The sequence below is a fragment of the Hypanus sabinus genome, chromosome 15, assembly GCF_030144855.1.
Source record: "Hypanus sabinus isolate sHypSab1 chromosome 15, sHypSab1.hap1, whole genome shotgun sequence".
Lineage (NCBI taxonomy): Eukaryota > Metazoa > Chordata > Chondrichthyes > Myliobatiformes > Dasyatidae > Hypanus > Hypanus sabinus.
In genome coordinates, this window is record NC_082720.1 from 49,135,368 (window position 1) to 49,152,390 (window position 17,023).

A 17,023-nucleotide genomic window follows, 5' to 3' on the forward strand; every position below is an offset into this window, starting at 1 on the left:
GTCTCCGGATGTCCCCTTCCAGCTCTCTCAAGTTCATTCTTAAGCTGCTACCTTGCAACTCTCGAGAGCCCCATCTGATCTTTGCTTCCTAAACCACAAGCATGTTTCTTACACTTGACTAGATGTTCCACATCTTTTGTCAACCATGGTTCCTTCACCCCACCATTCTTTATCTACCTTAATGGTAGATGTCTAATCAGAACCCCATGCAAGTGTGTCCTGAACAACCTTCACATTTCAGTTGCACATTTCCCTGAGTTCCAAGTCAATTTATGCTCCCAAGTGCTTGCCCGATTGCATCACAATTCCTTCCCTATTAAATTTTCTCACATCATTTCTTATCCTTGTCCAAGGGCATAAAGAAACCAGGGAGTTGTGCTCACTGTGTGATATACTCACCCACCAAGAGACTTGTCACTGTACCTGGTTCATTGCCTAGCACCAGATCTAGTACGGCCTCTCCTCAAGTTGGCCTGACTACATACTGTGTCAAGAATCCATCCTGGATACACCAAACAAATTCTGCCCCGTCTAAATCTTTTGCACTGAGGAGATGCTCTTCAATATTATGGAAGTTGAAGTCAGCTATAACAACAGCTGTTATTTTTGCATCTTTCCAAAACCTAATCTGCAGCTGAGCACCTTTGTTGCTTGTGAGGTGTAGGGAATGACAATAAAATACTCCTGATAGTGTTTGGTCCTGGAGTTGATCCAGCAATTTGTGTATGGTGCTCAAAAACATGTACAGTGCCTGTATAAAGTATTCACCCCCCTTGGAAGTTTTAGAACATTGAATCGTAGTGGATTTAATTTGGCTTTTTTTTACACTGATCAACAGGAAAGACTCTTTCATGTCAAAGTGAAAACAAATTGGTTCAAATTTATTAAAATTATTAAACACAATAATTGATTGCATAATTACTCACCCCTTTCCAGTCAGTATTTGGTAGATGCACCTTTGGCAGCAATTAAAGCCTCGAGTCTGTGTGGATAGGTCTCTATCAGTTTTGCACACCTGGACGCTGCCAGAGCTTGAGCAGTTTTGTAAAGAAGAATCGGGAAAAATTGCAGCTTTCACAGGGATCATGAGTGAACAACCCTTTTCAAGTCCAGCCACAAATTCTCAATTGGATTGAGGTGTGGACTCTGACTTGGCCACTCTAGGATATTAAATTTATTGTTTTTAAGCCATTCCTGTGTAGCTTTGGCATTATGCATGGGATCATTGTCTTGCTGGAAAATGCCTTTTCCCAGGTTGCAGTTATCTTGCAGACTGCATCAGGTTTTCCGCCAGGATTTCCCTTTATTTTGCTGCATTCATTTTATCCTCTACCTTCGCAAGCCTTCCAGGGCCTGCTGCAGTGAAGCATCCCCACAGCATGATGGAGCTATCATTATGTTTCACAGTAGAAATGGTGTGTTTTTTGATGATGTGCAGTGTTTGGTTTATACTAAACAAAACATTTAATCTGATGACCAAAAAGCTCAATTTTGGTTTCATCAGACCATAGAACCTTCTTTCAGAAGACTTCAGAGTCCCCTACATACCTTCTGGCAAACTCCAGCCAAGATATCATGTGAGTTTCTTTTTCCCCCAACAGTGGCTTGCTCTCTTTGCCATTCTCCCAAACCTGCAATTGGTGAAGTATCTGGGCAGCAGTTGTTGAATGCACAGTCCCTCCCATCTCAGCCACTGAAGCTTGCAACTCCTCCAGAGTTGTCATAGGTCTCTTGGTGGCCTCTCTCTCTAGTCATCTTGTTGCACAGTTTCAGTTTTTGAGGACATGCCCTTCAGCAGATTTACAGCTGTGTCACATTCTTTCCATTTCCTGTTGATTGACGTAACTATATTCCAAGGGATAGTCAGTGACTTCAAAATTTTCTTGTATCCATCTCCTGTCTTATGCTTTTTTAAAAAAACTTTTTGCAAAGTTGCTTGCAGCATTCTTTTGTCTTCGTGGTGTAGGTTTTGCCAGGATACTGACTCACTAGCAGTTGGACCTTCCAGATACAAGTGTATTTTCACTATAATAAATTGAAACACCTTGATGGCACAGAGGTGATCTCCATTTAACTAATATGAGACTTGTAAAACCAATTGGCTGCACCAGTGATGAATTGGTATGTCATATTAACAGGGATGAATACTTATGCAATCAATTATTTTGTGTTTAATATTTATAATTAGATCACTTTGTAGAGATCTGTTTTTTGCTTTGACAGGAAGGAGTCTTTTTCTGTTGATCAGTGTCAAAAAAAGCCAAATTAAATCCACTGTGATTCAAAGTTGTTAAACAATAAAACATGAAAACTTCCAAGTGGTGTGAGTACTTTTTACAGGTACTGTAATACATTAGTCAATTAAAAAACATAGATTGTCAGAAAATTGCCTCTTCCAGTAATTCCTTTCATTGAACTAAAAGGTAATTGCAAATTTTCAGTTACGGAATTAATTTAGGAAGTTGTTGGAAAGTATCTTTCAGGAAATTCAAGTCATCCAAGTTCACACATATCTATGCAGTCCCAAGTTTCTGGTTAGCCACAGATGAAAACCAACAGGTCCACGTGGTCTGCCAGCATTATTCAAGAAAATGTAGCCCGTAGTTCCTTAATTCTGATCTGCTAAGCTATCTTTATCCTCATACAAGCACACACTACTTTAGTTATAATTAGAATGATCATTTCCTCTTTTTCTGTTATTCACTAATATTACTAAAGTGGTCCCTCTGTTTTAACTATGTCTTACTCACATAGGCTGCCCTCACTTTAAGTGACCATAAAGCCAACATGTATGTAAATTTTTTGATTGGACATTATTCCCCTCTCAACACACACACCAGTTATCTAAGTTTAACAAGCCAAGTGTTGTAACTAAACCTTGTTGGATAGTTTACTGACTGGGCCTATTATATTTACCAGTATACCATTAACGATAATCATCTAGCTTCTTATCTGATCTGGAGAGTTAGACAGAGCATATAGTTAGTATGTCAGTGATAGTGCAACCTTTGGCAGGATGTAGGTTCAATCCTTTTCCAATGCTAGATCTATTTCCATAGGAAATTTAAATATAATTGTTATCTCTGAAAGCTAATTTCATGTTGGCTGAGAATCAGAATTTCAGGATTCTAAATGCAAAAATGGAGGACATAACCAACTGTCTCTTTTATGGATGTGATAACACTGGTTGTGAGGAAGGAAATTTGGTCAGCAGATGGAGCTGTAGTGGTTTTCAGCAAATTTTGTGAGATCAAACATTAATATCACACTCTGGTGATTGAACCTAGCTGCTGAGAACAGTGATGAGTGCTGGGTTAGTGAACAGGGACAGGGGAGACTGCAGATGCTGGAATCTAAAGCAATAACTAAAACCCAGTGACTCAACATCAGGGTGGCTGACACGCTGCTTCAGAACTGAGAGTGTAGTGGGATAATCGCCAGTACAAAGAAGTAAGGGAGAGGAATGAGATGAAGGTTGGTAGGTAGAATGTGGAAGCAGGTAAGGGTAGGATGATGGGCAAATGTTGAGGCAGACCAGTAATTGATAAGTGTAAGCAGGACTAGGTTTGGGGATGGTGGAGTTGAAGAAAGATGTTTAAGCTTAGGTGGATGGAACTGGGTGGGTGAGGTTAAGAATAGAGATAGAGGCTAGTAGATGATAGATTGAACCAGATAAAGGCAGGGTAATGGACAGATGGAATCAGATTGGGGAAGGAATAGGAAAGGAGAACCAAAGAAGAAACAGCCCAGATTTCCAGCTATGTGAGTAAGGGGTAGATAGAATCAGGTTGAGCAGGGTGCTGAATCTAGGTAACGAGGCATGGAGCAGGTGAAGGAGGTGGTACAGTTTGGGATGGGGGGAAAAAAGGAACAAAGGGAGGGAGACACTGAGTGGATTGGTCGGAGTGAGAAAGGATCACAGGGGAGTGGGTTAGCTTGAATTAGAAAAATCAGTTTTCAAATATTGGACTGTGGGCTTCCTCAAACTCTCAAGTAGTGTGTCAAGATTCAAGCCACTTGGGTGAAAGACATCACCCTGAAACGTCCTCTAAAACTTTTATCTCTTATCCCGAAACCTGTGCTTTCTTGATACCTCTGTTATCTGCCATACCTCGTATGTGACTGGGTGGGGCTTATTTTAATGTTACAGTTGTTGTTTGTGGAGTTCTGTTGAGTATGATGCTCTCTGGGCATAGGAATATGTGATGATACTTGCAGGCTGCCCCCAGCACATTCTCGGGGGTGTTGTTTGTTAACGCAAACGGTGCATTACACCAACATGAGAAAATCTGCAGATGCTAGAAATCCAAAACAACACACACAAGATGCTGGAGGAACTCAGCAGGGCAGGCTGAGGGACTTGGGAGTCCTTGTGCAGAGTTGTGCAGTTTTGCACAACCTTGTGCAAAGGTTAACTTGCACGTTGAGTCAGTGGTGAGGAAGGCAAATGCATTCATTTCAAGTGCAGGGATGTGATGCTGAAGCTTTATAAGGCACTGGTGAGGCCTCACCTTGAGCATCGTGAACAGTTCTGAGCTCCTCATCTCAGAAGGGATGTGCTGGGATTGGAGAGTGTTCAGAGGAGGCTCACAAGGATGATTCCAGAAAATGAATGGGTCAGGATACGAGAAAAGGATCAGTCATGATTGAATGGCAGAACAGACTCAATGGGACAAATGGCCTAATTCTGCCTCTGTGTCTTATGCTCCTAAGGAATGATGTCATATGAAAAAATATTTCAGCCAGCACCTGCTGCAAAACAAAATCTTAGAAGTTCAATATTAACCAAACATCCTTGAGGCTTATAATAATGATGAAGCTTCTTTGTAATATGTGCACAGGCAATGAATATCTGGATTTGGGGAAAGCTTGCAGTGTCCACAAACCTTATAGCTCCACAATGCTCTTTGTAAATGTATGTATTGTTTAAAAAAAATTGCATTAATCATGCACTTCAGATTACAGACCGGCTACTTGATGTCAATGGGTCACAAATATACATGTTAGCTTTGGGTTGGGTAGTGTTTTTTTAAAAAAAAGTCCCAATTGGGACAATTCAGATTCAGTTGAATTTCAGTTTTATATCTGGGCAGTCCATTATTGCTGATTGATTGTCTGATTGTCATTGATATTCTCCATTGCTTTCATTGCTGCAAGCAAAATTGCACCAGTGGTGGCATGTAACAATAAACTCCATTGAGGGATCAATGCGATCAATCAGGGCTCCACTGGAGAAGTGGAGCCTCTTGCATATTTCTCCCAAAGCTACAGATAGGTTGTCTTGAGTCTTGATGCACCATTAATAACCCTCAGAGATGGGAGGTGAACGATAGGCTTTCATTAGCAGCAAAAGGGAGCACAGCATCTCGGAGACTGAGGGAGGTGCAGTGCCTCCAATCACTTTTATACAGGGGCCTGTGGGAAGAGCCACAGGAGCAGTCAGCAGAGGGGCGTTTCCAGACAGGTATACATAGTTTACCACAACTCTATAAATAATGCAAGCACTTTCTGATGGCTTGTGTAGCAGTTGAGTTTGCAGCCCTTTCCACCAGCCCCCACCCCAGTCACAGATGAAATAATAGTTGAAAACTTTACGGAGAATGGAATAGAATTTTAAATGGTTCAGGTAGCAAAACCCAATAGCCACAAGTTTTTTATTGTTCTACTTGGGAGTTGCCAGAAGCTCTCTTGATATTATGGAAGATAAAACATGGAAGTAAATAATTCCATTATGTCTACAATGCACAACAATGTTGTAGTTCTTTCTGTACTCTTATTAATGCAAAAGTTTCAAAAATAATTTTGAATAAGATTTTATTGATCAATGGATTTTTAAAACTAGAGAAAAGTAAACAATCCGTCTTTATAATTTAGAACTTTCTTTTGACTGTCATTATTCTGCAAAACTGGAACTTTGACCCTGTATTTCATTGTTAGAAGCCGATATCTAGAATAGTGACTTAAGTACATTGAATTACAGCTACTGCTGCTCTAGACAGCAAATAAATAGTAATTTCTTCAGAAAAGCACATAAAGACAGACCAATTATTTGCCAAATGATACACTAACCTATTAGTTTATATTTTATTTAATTTGTTTTTTTACATTTGGTGATAACCAGCAGTACCTTTTATCCAAAGAATGGAACTGAAATGATTGTTAAGGGGGATCATTCACCTGTGCACTGCAAATAGAAATTACTTTTTCTAGGGTAGGTAGGAAGGTGCTCATCCACAAAACTAGCCTTTCTGTGAATGAAGGATATAACACATTTTTTAAAAAAATGTCATTCCTCTATTAAAGCTATTCCTGGATTGATATGTATTTTTAATAAATGTGGTGCAAAGTGTTGGAAAGATGTTTGTAAGCAAATAGCTGCACAAAGACTTGGTGCCTACTCTTTTTAACCTAAAAGCCTGATTTATAGACATACTTTTACGCAAATAAATTAAGCTCTTTCCAGTCGGGGATTGCAGAAGATACCACCATTACACTTAATGTAGTTTTGATATTGTTCATGTGTGCACTTTGTGATGTTCCATCTAGATAACTCTATCCATCTGAAGAAGTTTACTTCTTTGCACTTTTAGCTTGCAATACTGTATTTCATAAAGTTAACTTGTGTAATTTGGTTATTTGTTGCAGACACATAATTCCAAGATTGTGACATTAATTTTATTTTTAAAGTTGTTTAGAGTTTGAACTTGGTGCATGCTCCTATTTAAGATAAATTGCTAACATGGTTTTACTCAAACCCAATACCACAACTTATAAGAGGCAATATACCATAAAATATTATACACACTTAATTCTGCTTATTTTCATTATGTTCTCACCTTACTTAACTGATTCTATACTGTGGAACAGATTTATAGTTCTGCTCTATGGTACCATAAGGACATGAAATGATAATCCCTTAATGTGCAAAATGTTTGAACGGATGCTGTAGCGTTCTTGCATTTTACAACTAAATGCATTTATATACAAAACTAATTATTTTGTTTACAGTAAGGTGCAGATAAAACATACATTCAGCAAGCTGAAAAACATTGTACTTTGAGTTGAAGTGTGAAAACATCACAGATCTTCACTTTCTACCAAGCCGGGGTTGGATGCTGTACATTGGGAGTCTGGGACCACCAGAAAACCCTGACCGTTAAGCACAGAGTAACGGGTAAATGTTGGTCGAACCTTCAGTGACTTTGTGTTTGAAACATGTTTCACTGGCCAAGCTATTGGGAGAAATTAGAAAACATATTAGAATTTTAAAAATAGTATTATAAATTATACTTTTGTGACTTAAGAAATTCTACTTCTGTATTTCTCACCAGTGATAAAGCCATCTTCACTGTTTGCTTACAAAACCAAAATTCTGCAGCTGCTAGAAATTGTGAATAAAAACTGAAAATGATGCAAACATTCAGTAGCCCAGTCAGCATCTTTGGAGACAGAATTGGTTTAAGATTTCAGTTTGAAGACTTTTCAGCAGCTCTTTTACATAATAGCAAATATTACTTAATTTGTTCTTCATTTTCTTGTTTTACTCCATCTTTTACTATCTTCCAACCTCACTTTACATACATTTTAGAATAACTCTTCCACAAGACCTATTGTGCTTTCAAAATGCCAGCTGACTAAATTTTCTATTCACAATGACCTCTAATCAACTGTTGATGTGATCAGACACTTGGTTAACCCTACCTTTTATTTCCTATCCATGGTTGTTTATGTCTTCCTTCTGGTTAATCATTTGTAAGGGTCCACTTTTATCCCAGGCATAAGCATAACTGATTGAGCTGTTTACTGACCTGTTAGTTTTAAACACTTTAATCAGTAACAGATTCCTATCACCCTACAAATTTAAGGTTCATCTAAGCAACTTAATATAACTATCCTCTTTTCCTAAACTGAAGAAACAGTTTGGAGTCAACTACATTAGTGGGCCAAGAGTCACCTGGGAAGCTAGCCTGGGAAAACAAAGCAGATTTATTTCTCTGATATTCTCAAATATTTTCATATTACTGTTACTAAGATTGGGTTTTCTTAAAAATAAAGATTTCATCAGAAGTCTGCAGCTGCTAATAGTCCGAAATTAAAACAGAAAATGCCGTTCTTATACTTAAGCTACTCAAGTTTAAATAACCTGTTGCCACGTGGAATTAGAACTTTTATCACTGGATCAATGATGCAAGTCCGGTTCTCAACATTTGCTTCAAATGATAAGTCCAAAGAGTTCATGAGCTTATTGGTAATTACAATCAGTGACCACTTTTTTAGGTACCCCTGTACACCTGCTTATTAATACAAATATCTAATTAGCCAATCTTGTGGCAGCAACTTAATGCATAAAAGTATGGTCAAGCAATGCAGTTTTTTTTTGTTCAGACCGAACATCAGAATAGGGAAGAAATTTAATCTAAGTGACTTTGAACATGGAATGATTGTTGGTGCCAGATGGGGTAGTTTGAGTCACTCAGAAACAGCTGACCTCCCTGGATTTTCATGCACAACAGGCTCTAGAATTTATAAAGAATAGTGCAAAAAACACCCAGTGAGTGGCAGTTCTTTGGGTGAAAATGCCTGGTTAACAAGAAAAGTCAGAGCTGACAGGAAGGTGACAGTAACTCAAGTAACCACACACTTCTGCAACAGTGGTGTGCAGAAGAGCATCTCTGAATGCCAGCATGTCACGTTTTGAAGTGGATGGGCTGCAGCAACAACAGATCATAAACTTACACTCAATGGGCACCTTATTATGTACTGAAGCTACCTAATAAAGTTACAACTGAGTGTATGTGAAAATAAGGGGCTTGGCATTTTCTTGACACCTTCTTTATCAACGGTTTGGCTGGACATAAAGGCCATCATACCTGTTTGGTATTTGGTAGATTATTATTTGCTAGTAATTTATAGAAAACCATATCTGAACAAAGCAGAAATAATCTTCTGCGGATTTTTCTGAATTCCTTGTACTTTGCAACATATTGTTGAAGGCAACTCACAGGCAATATCCAATCTTGCTGTGCAGATTGTTGATCCAGCTTCATTTTGTGCAGACACAGTATACCATCCACCATCACGTTTATCAACAGGAAAAATTTCAAGGCCGACTTTACCTTCATTGGTTTGGTATAGCCTAAAAAAACAATTCTTTTAAAATCCTTGTTTAAATTGCCTTTTATTAAAGTGAAAAACAAAGACAGTAATGGATGAAGTAAATATGTCAAACTGAGGCAAATGGACAACTGAGGCAAATTTTTAGGTCAACCGGACCTACTGAGAATTGTGCTTGGTGTAGTCTTGGAAGATATAAATCAGCCTTGGAGTAAGTGAATGGGGTTGAGAGGGATAATGAATCAGCATGATGCAATGGTGGAGTAGACTCAATGGTTCATTTCTGCTCCTATGTCTTATGGTCCAAAATAGAACCAGGAGTAGGCTATCATCCCCTTCAAATCTGCCTCACGATTTAATATGATTCTATCAACCTCACTTTTAAAGATCCAGCTTGCATTGTGGAAGTTGGATCTCTTCAAGGCAGAAGTTTTCAGGGATCCTTTTCCCTTTTTGAGAATAAATTTCCATGTACCTTGGTATTATTGGCCTCCTATCTTGTAATCTTCCATTATTCAAGACCTTCCCACTTATGAAAACATTCAAATGCAAGCCCAAATTATTTAGTCACTCTTGGTAGGACAGCACTCTCATCCCAAGAACTAGCACGGTGAATTTCCTTTGTAGTTTCTCCAACAAATTTACTAATTTTAGTGTGAGTGGAACATAACTGTTTTAAGTATCCTCGATGAGGCATCGCCACACCCTGTGTAATAGCATAGAAGCTTCCTGTTGTTAAATTGCAACCTCTTTGCAATGAATACCAAAATGCTGTTTGCCTTCTGAACTACCTGTTGAACCCGCCTTATAGCTTTTGTGTAATTCTTGACCTAGAACACCCAGATCCTTCTGTATTTCACCGCCTTGGGGTCTCACCCTGTTTAGATAATCATCTGCCTTTTATTCCCTTTATCAAAGTGGTTCCCCACATTAAATTCCAATTGCCAGTCCTTTGCCTGTTCACTCAATCCATTATGTCCTGTTGTAGTGTCTTAGTATTCAAGTTCAATTTTATTGTTGTCATAGGCATATACAGCGTACAAGTACCATGAAAACTAGCTATTTGCAGCAGCACAGTACATTACAAGAAAAGGATAAATATAAGTTAACATAAATTTAAATAAGAGGAAGCTGATGTTGAATATTGAAGAGTGAATCTTCAAGGTCCTGTACTTTCTATTTGATGACAACATCAAGAACATGGCACGGTTAATATGGAGTGGGACCTCGATGAAAGATGCCACGTTCCTTACTACAACATGTGCTTCCACTTGTTTTCATATCATCAGCAAGTTTGGATGCCTTACACATCCTTTTCTCTAGATCATTAAAGTACATGGAGAACAACTTGAGAATTAATCTCTATCTAGGCTAAACGCTATCCATTTATTCCACCCTGTTTTCTGTGAGGCAGCATGTTACCATCCGTTCTAACACACTGCTTCTGATATCATGGACTTCTAATGTATACATTATCCTTTTATGTGGCAACTTGTCAAAGAAGAACTGATAGGGTAGTTACTTTTGATAGCTGTGAATTTTAGAATGTGGATGCAATGTCTAAAAATTAAAGTTGGGCTTTCAGGAGTGAACTTGGTAAATATTTTTGCTTTGCAGGATTGATAGAAGCATACACTTGTCTTTGAAACATAGCCATTTATGCTAGGCATAATGAGTATATTAAACCAAGATTAATATATGTCAATCAAATCATTGTAATGCTTGAAATCTGAAATTTAAACAAAGTGCTGGATTTAACAATCTCGGCAGCATTTGTGGAAAGGTTAGAATTTACCATTTCAGCCTGCTGAGTGTTTCCAGACCATTTTTTTCTAAATCAGTGATTAACATACTTTTGTTAACCAATGATATTAAGAATTATGAAGTTGGATCACTGATCGCAAGGAGTCCTCATTCCAAAAGTACATTTGACAATGTTTGCTTGTGAGAAATGAATGCCATTTAAGAATGAACCTATGTGCACTCTTCACACCCCAAGCAGCAGCAGGCAAATAAAGGGCAGACTTAAATGTGTCAATGCCAACCTCCTATAGGTTACAGAAAATTGTGATTACCTGACTCTGTCTGTGCTGTGTTTGATCATTTCGTGATCTTTTCTCCAGAAGATTACTGGCCTTGGCTCTCCCGTCACCTGACATTCCAGCCTGACATTTCCTCCTTCAATGGCTCTAGAATTCTGGAGTTTATAGACAAATTCTGGTGCTCTTACTTTTTCCCTTACTTTAGAAAGAGAATTTGCATTATTAATCATTTGCCAAAATTAGCAATCTTCAAATTCATTACTTTTCTAAGAAAGTTCTAAACTGCAGTTGTGTCACCCAATGCGGATTCACCAATAGAACCAATTACAAGGATGATTTTATCTTAATCCAGTGGATGGGATCCTAATGAGTTGACGTCATTTACCTGTTCTACATTTCATTTGATTTTACTTTGTATTGACTTTTGTAAAAAAAAACAACAGATCTAGTATTACTTGGATGGGTGATGTGATCCTACCAGCTTCCTAACTGGTAAGACAGTTAATATTACCCTAAAATATTTTAGAAAAATATTTTTTTATAAAATGGAAGAAAAGATGCAAGTATTCTAACATAAATATTTTGCTGTAGCTAAAATTAAGCTTTTCAATAACTAATTCAACATTAGACAAAAAGACAACAGATTAAATAAGCCTGATTAAATAAGACTATCTAATGCTTCCTTCTACTTGGTTCTATTTTTGATAATAGTTTAACAAACATCTGTTCTCAGCTTGGAAATTTTCAGTTAGCCTGTTATCAAGATCATTTTAATGGAGTAGTTCCAGATTTCTATTCAACTTTGGGTGAAGAAGCGCTTTCTGACATCAGCCCTGAAAAACTTAGCTATGATTCTAACCTGTCTCATTACACTGGACATCACTTTCTATAAATGCTCTATCAAATCATTTTAAAAATGAGATACTGTAATCCTTTAGCCTTCTGCACTTGAGAGTATATGAGCCTAATCTGCCCTCACTATTAAAGTCTATTAATTCATATTTCATTCCAGCAAAAGCCCTCCAGGGCCAGTGTATCATTCCCAAATTTAATGTAATACTCCATATATGTGGAGGGAATTAGTAAGAATTTGAAGAAGGTTGTAAAATGCTGTAATCAACATTGTGTCCCTAAAGTCTTTGAATACAATAGCCTTGAAATTTCATAATGTGATACAAATATCGACTACATTTTCTATTTGTTTAATTTATTCTTCATTTGAGTGATGGTGTTTAATAATTTTGCTAAAATAGTAGGACGAGCAATTGTAGGCTGATGTGTTAATATATCAAAGTGCAAGTTTAGAAACTGGATTTCTTCATTTTAACTATAAATGCAGCATATGACTTAATTTTTTCTAGATTTGAGAGCATCCTTAACATATCCATTTCAAGAAGCCACTAAAATTATATCTAGGCAAATTGTCAAGAAAGGTAATTCTCCTTCAAATATATGTACAGTTTTTTGTGCTATCAAACATTTAATGAATACACTCAACTCACCTTCTACTTCAAGATGTACTGTAAACTTGCTCTGGCCAGCACGATTGACGGCTATACATTCATACTGTCCGGCATCGCTTGCTGTGACTGCATCAATAATGAGTGAATGTATACCTTTTCCTGACACAAGCATTTTATGACCCATATCCTGTTCAACAGGTTGCCTATTTAAATACCACACAAGTTCTGGAGGTGGTAGTCCACTGACCTGTAAATGCAACAAGAAATGTGCTAATTAAGGTCCTGAAATATGTTTACATGTTTTACACAGCTGACAGAACCATAATGCATTAATCACCAAGCGAGAAGCTGTTTTGTTACTGTTACAAACACTTACAGAATATCCAGTAAAGGGAACTGAGAGTGTTAATATTTTTTAGCATCTGTTTTATAATGTGAGGAAGAAAGGATAGATAATCCTGCACGAAGTATCATGAATTTTCATTTGGATTAAAATAAACATTAGATTAAAATACATAATGCTGGAAGCACTCGGTAGGTAGCATCTGTGAAGACAGCAGAGAAATAGGATCTTAATCTGTAATATTGCTGCTGTAAGATCCACAACTAGAATATTAACTTGTTTCTCTTGAAAGATTCTTCATGGCCTGCTGAGTGTTATAGCTTTATTCTATTTTTAGCTCAGTTTCCAGATTTACTCTCTATATACATTTTTAATGTTTAATATCTGAATTACATTGCTTATGCAAACTGCACATCAATGCTTGTAATTTATGTATCTCATAGATCCAGTGGTATCTGAGTGGCATTTGCCTGTCCTCTCCATGACCTCATAATTTGCACTGAGTACTCCAGTTTCCTCCCACATTCCTGGTTTGAGGTGAATTGGCAGCTGTAAATTGTCTTGGGTGCTAATAGAATGGAGAGTGCAGAGGGCTGTTAATGGGCTACAAGAAATGGGGAATGGAATTGCACTGAGAGCCAGCATAGACTCAATGGGCTGAATGGCCTTCCACCTCATAAAGTAATCTGAATATTTATCATAGGCTGTAAAGGAAAGGAGAACTTTAGAAAGTAAGATTTTATAAGAATTCCATAAGAAATGTGAGCAGAATTAGGTCATTTAGCCTGTTGAGTCTGCTCTGCCATTTCATCATGGCTGATTTATTACCCCTTTTGACCCCATTTTTCTACCTTCTCCCTGTAACCTTTGACATCTTGACTAACCAATCAGATCCTTGACTTCCTAACCAGAAGATTGGTGGTAACATCTCTTCCTCGCTGACGATGAATACTGGCGCAATTCGAGTGTGTGCTTAGCCCACTGCTCTACTCTCTATATACTCATGACTGTGTGGCTAGGCATAGCTCAAATACCATCTATAAATTTACTGATGATACTATAATTATTGGCAGTTTCTCAGGTGGTGATGAGAGGGCGTACAGGAGTGAGATATGCCAACTAGTGGAATGGTGCTGCTGCAACAACCTGGAACTCAATGTCAGTAAGACAAAAGAGCTGACTGTGGACTTCAGGAAGGGTAAGATGAAGGAACACATACCAATCCTCAAAGAGGGATCAGAAGTGGAGAGAGCAGTTTCAAATTCCTGGGTGTCAAGATCTGAGGATCTAACCTGGTCCCAACATATCGATGTAGTTATAAAGAAGGCAAGACAGTGACTATAGTTCATTAGGAGTTTGAAGAGATTTGGTATGTCAACAAATACACTCTAAAACTTCTATAGTTGTACCATGGAGACAATTCTGACAGCCTGCATCACTGTCTGATATGGAGGGGCTACTGCACAGGACGGAAGGAAACTGCAGAAGGTTGTAAGTCTAGTCAGCTCCATCTTGGGTACTAGCCTACAAAGTACCCAGGACATCTTTAGGGAGTGGTGTCTCAGAAAGGCAGCATCCATTATTAAGGACCTCCAGCACCCAGGACATGCCCTTTTCTCACTGTTACCATCAGGTAAGGGGTACACAAAACTGAAGGCACACACTCAGCAATTCAGGAACAGCTTCTTCCCCTCTGCCATCCGATTCCTAAATGGACATCGAATCTTTGGACACTACCTCACTTTTAAAAAATACACAGTATTTCTGTTTTTGCACATTTTCTTCAAATCTATTCAATATACAAAATTGATTTACTTGTTTTATTATTATTTTCATTTTATGTATTATTATTTTCTCTCTCTGCTAGATTATGTATTGCATTGAACTGCTGCTGCTAAGTTAATAAATTTCATTTCACATGCCAGTGATAATAAACCTGATTCTGAGTTTGTACCCCACATCCTGGCTATTATTCGGAGGACTGTATACCCTTGTTGTTTAATCCTACCGACAGGATCTACATCTTCCAATCCTATGTCACCTCTTTCTAAGGACTTGTATCTGTTTTTTAACCAACAGGGCCATTCTACCCACTTTGCCTACCTGCCTGTTCTTTCAATACAAGATGTATCTTTGAATGTTAAGCTCCCAACTATGATCAAAGAAGAACAGCCACAACTCGGTGATAACCATAACGTCGTACATGCCAATTGCTAATTGTGCTCCAAGTTCACCTACCCAATTCTATATACTGTGTGCATTAAATCTAACACCTGTGTTTGTCATCCTTTTCAATTTTGCGCCCATGTTACCCTTCAACACATCCCACTGTCTGCAATTTTAGCCTCTCATCTGCAGTGGAATGGAAAATTAAAATGACAGGCAATAGAAAGCTCAATCCTGCAGACCGAACACGGGTGCTACTGCACCTAAAGTTGATCACCTAATCTGGAAAACACATTTTGAAAACAGACTACAAACTGACAGTAGTAGAAGAAATAGTGAAAACTTATGTACTAAATGGCAACAGACACTTTGGAAATAATAATAGGTTTAGGCAGAGGATGTGTGAAAGGGAACTAATGTCAAATATTTTTGGAATTTTTGAAGTAACTGGTAGAAAAGAGTAATTCAATTGATATGGTATATCTGGGCATTCAGAAGGTCTTTGATAAAGTATCACACAACATTTTGAATAAAATTAGAGCACATGGTACTGAGTTGTAATATGTAGTTGTTTTTAGATTTCTGATTGATTAACAGACAGAATAGAGAGGGAATAAATGGATCATTTTGATGTCGGGTGGCAGTGACCTGTAGCTGCAGAGATTATTGCTACTGCCTTGACTGTTAATAATCTGTATGAATGATTTGCTTGCTAGGATCAAATGTAATTTATTAATGTGTGTAGATGACACGAAGTTCACAGCATGGGCTGTGTGGAAATTAAAGGGACATGTTAGGCAATACAGTCATGTTAAGTGAAGACATGAGAACAGGTATATAGAATATAAAGTAGAAAAATAAAAAGGAAGAGTATTTTTAAATGATGGGATTCAGAGCCTGGGTGTCTCCATAAACAAAATCATGGAAAGTTACCATTTGGAAACAGCAAGCAATTTGGAAGGCAAGTAGCATGTTAGCCCTTATTGCAAAAGAGTCTCAGTGCAAGTAAAGAGCTGTGTTGCTCCAACATATGGAGTGCAGCTGAGACTGCATTTGGAATATCATGCGCAGGTTTGGTCTCCCTACCAAAGAAAGGATATACTTGTTGCAGTGGGAGTGCAGCAAAGACTTTGCTGACTGATATTTAGTATCATGTGTTTGGTTTATGAGGACAAAGTAAGGAGAATGGACTTGAATCTCTTCAGCTTAGATGACTAAGAGGTGAATCACTGAAATGCAGAGAATTCTTGAGGAGCTTGGCAGGTAGGTTGTGGGGCTGTCTGGTTTCCCAATCTGCTTCAGGTTTTTTCCCCGGTAGGGGTGAGGGGTGGAGGTTGTCACATTCTCAAAATATAGGGATTCAGAACAGAGATAAGAAGACATCCTTCATAGAAGGGGCAGTAAATCTTTGTAATTCATTACCCACTGAGGCCATGGAGACTCTGTTTCTGAGCATATTCAAAACAAAGATCAATAGATTTTTAGATTACGAGCACTATGGAGATACTATTGGAAAGTGAAAGTGATCACCACAATCTTATTGAACTGAAGAGGGTATAAAAGGACAAATAGCCTGATTCTGTGTCCAGTTCTTATCATCAGACCTTAATTTACAAACTGATTCTAGATTAAAATACAGCCTACACACTGTTTGAAACATCTATTTTTTAAACATGGGAAATGAAGGGTTTTTAAATGAAGATGTTGTACCTTGCAATCAATTCTACATAACCCATACTGCTGAATTATCATATTTTCATCTGGTTTCTGTAAAAAGCGAGGAGGGAAAAGCTTCTCTTGGATTGATTCATCTTCATTTTCAAACTCCCTGGAGCCAACTCGTTGCCTGTAGAAATAATAGAGTTTTTTGTATTGTGGTACTATTTTGCATCTGA

At 37.9% G+C, this 17,023-nt stretch overlaps 1 protein-coding gene across 4 annotated transcripts in view; it reads right to left on the bottom strand.

The window, feature by feature from the left end:
* Positions 1 to 5,293: 5,293 nt before the first annotated feature.
* myot (myotilin) overlaps positions 5,294 to 17,023 on the bottom strand; it is a 78,920-nt gene continuing 67,190 nt past the window's right edge. For 3 of the 4 annotated variants that reach the window (XM_059990371.1, XM_059990368.1, XM_059990369.1), the window contains exons 6-10: positions 16,839 to 16,974; positions 12,659 to 12,866; positions 11,190 to 11,355; positions 9,003 to 9,136; positions 5,863 to 7,232 (exon numbers count right to left, since the gene is read on the bottom strand). In XM_059990371.1, coding sequence (XP_059846354.1) covers positions 7,078 to 7,232; positions 9,003 to 9,136; positions 11,190 to 11,355; positions 12,659 to 12,866; positions 16,839 to 16,974 — 799 coding nt within the window. In that variant the 3' untranslated portion in view covers positions 5,863 to 7,077. Of the gene's footprint in view, positions 5,416 to 5,862; positions 7,233 to 9,002; positions 9,137 to 11,189; positions 11,356 to 12,658; positions 12,867 to 16,838; positions 16,975 to 17,023 lie in introns of those variants that run through there. The other variant, XM_059990370.1, reaches the window with a different exon arrangement.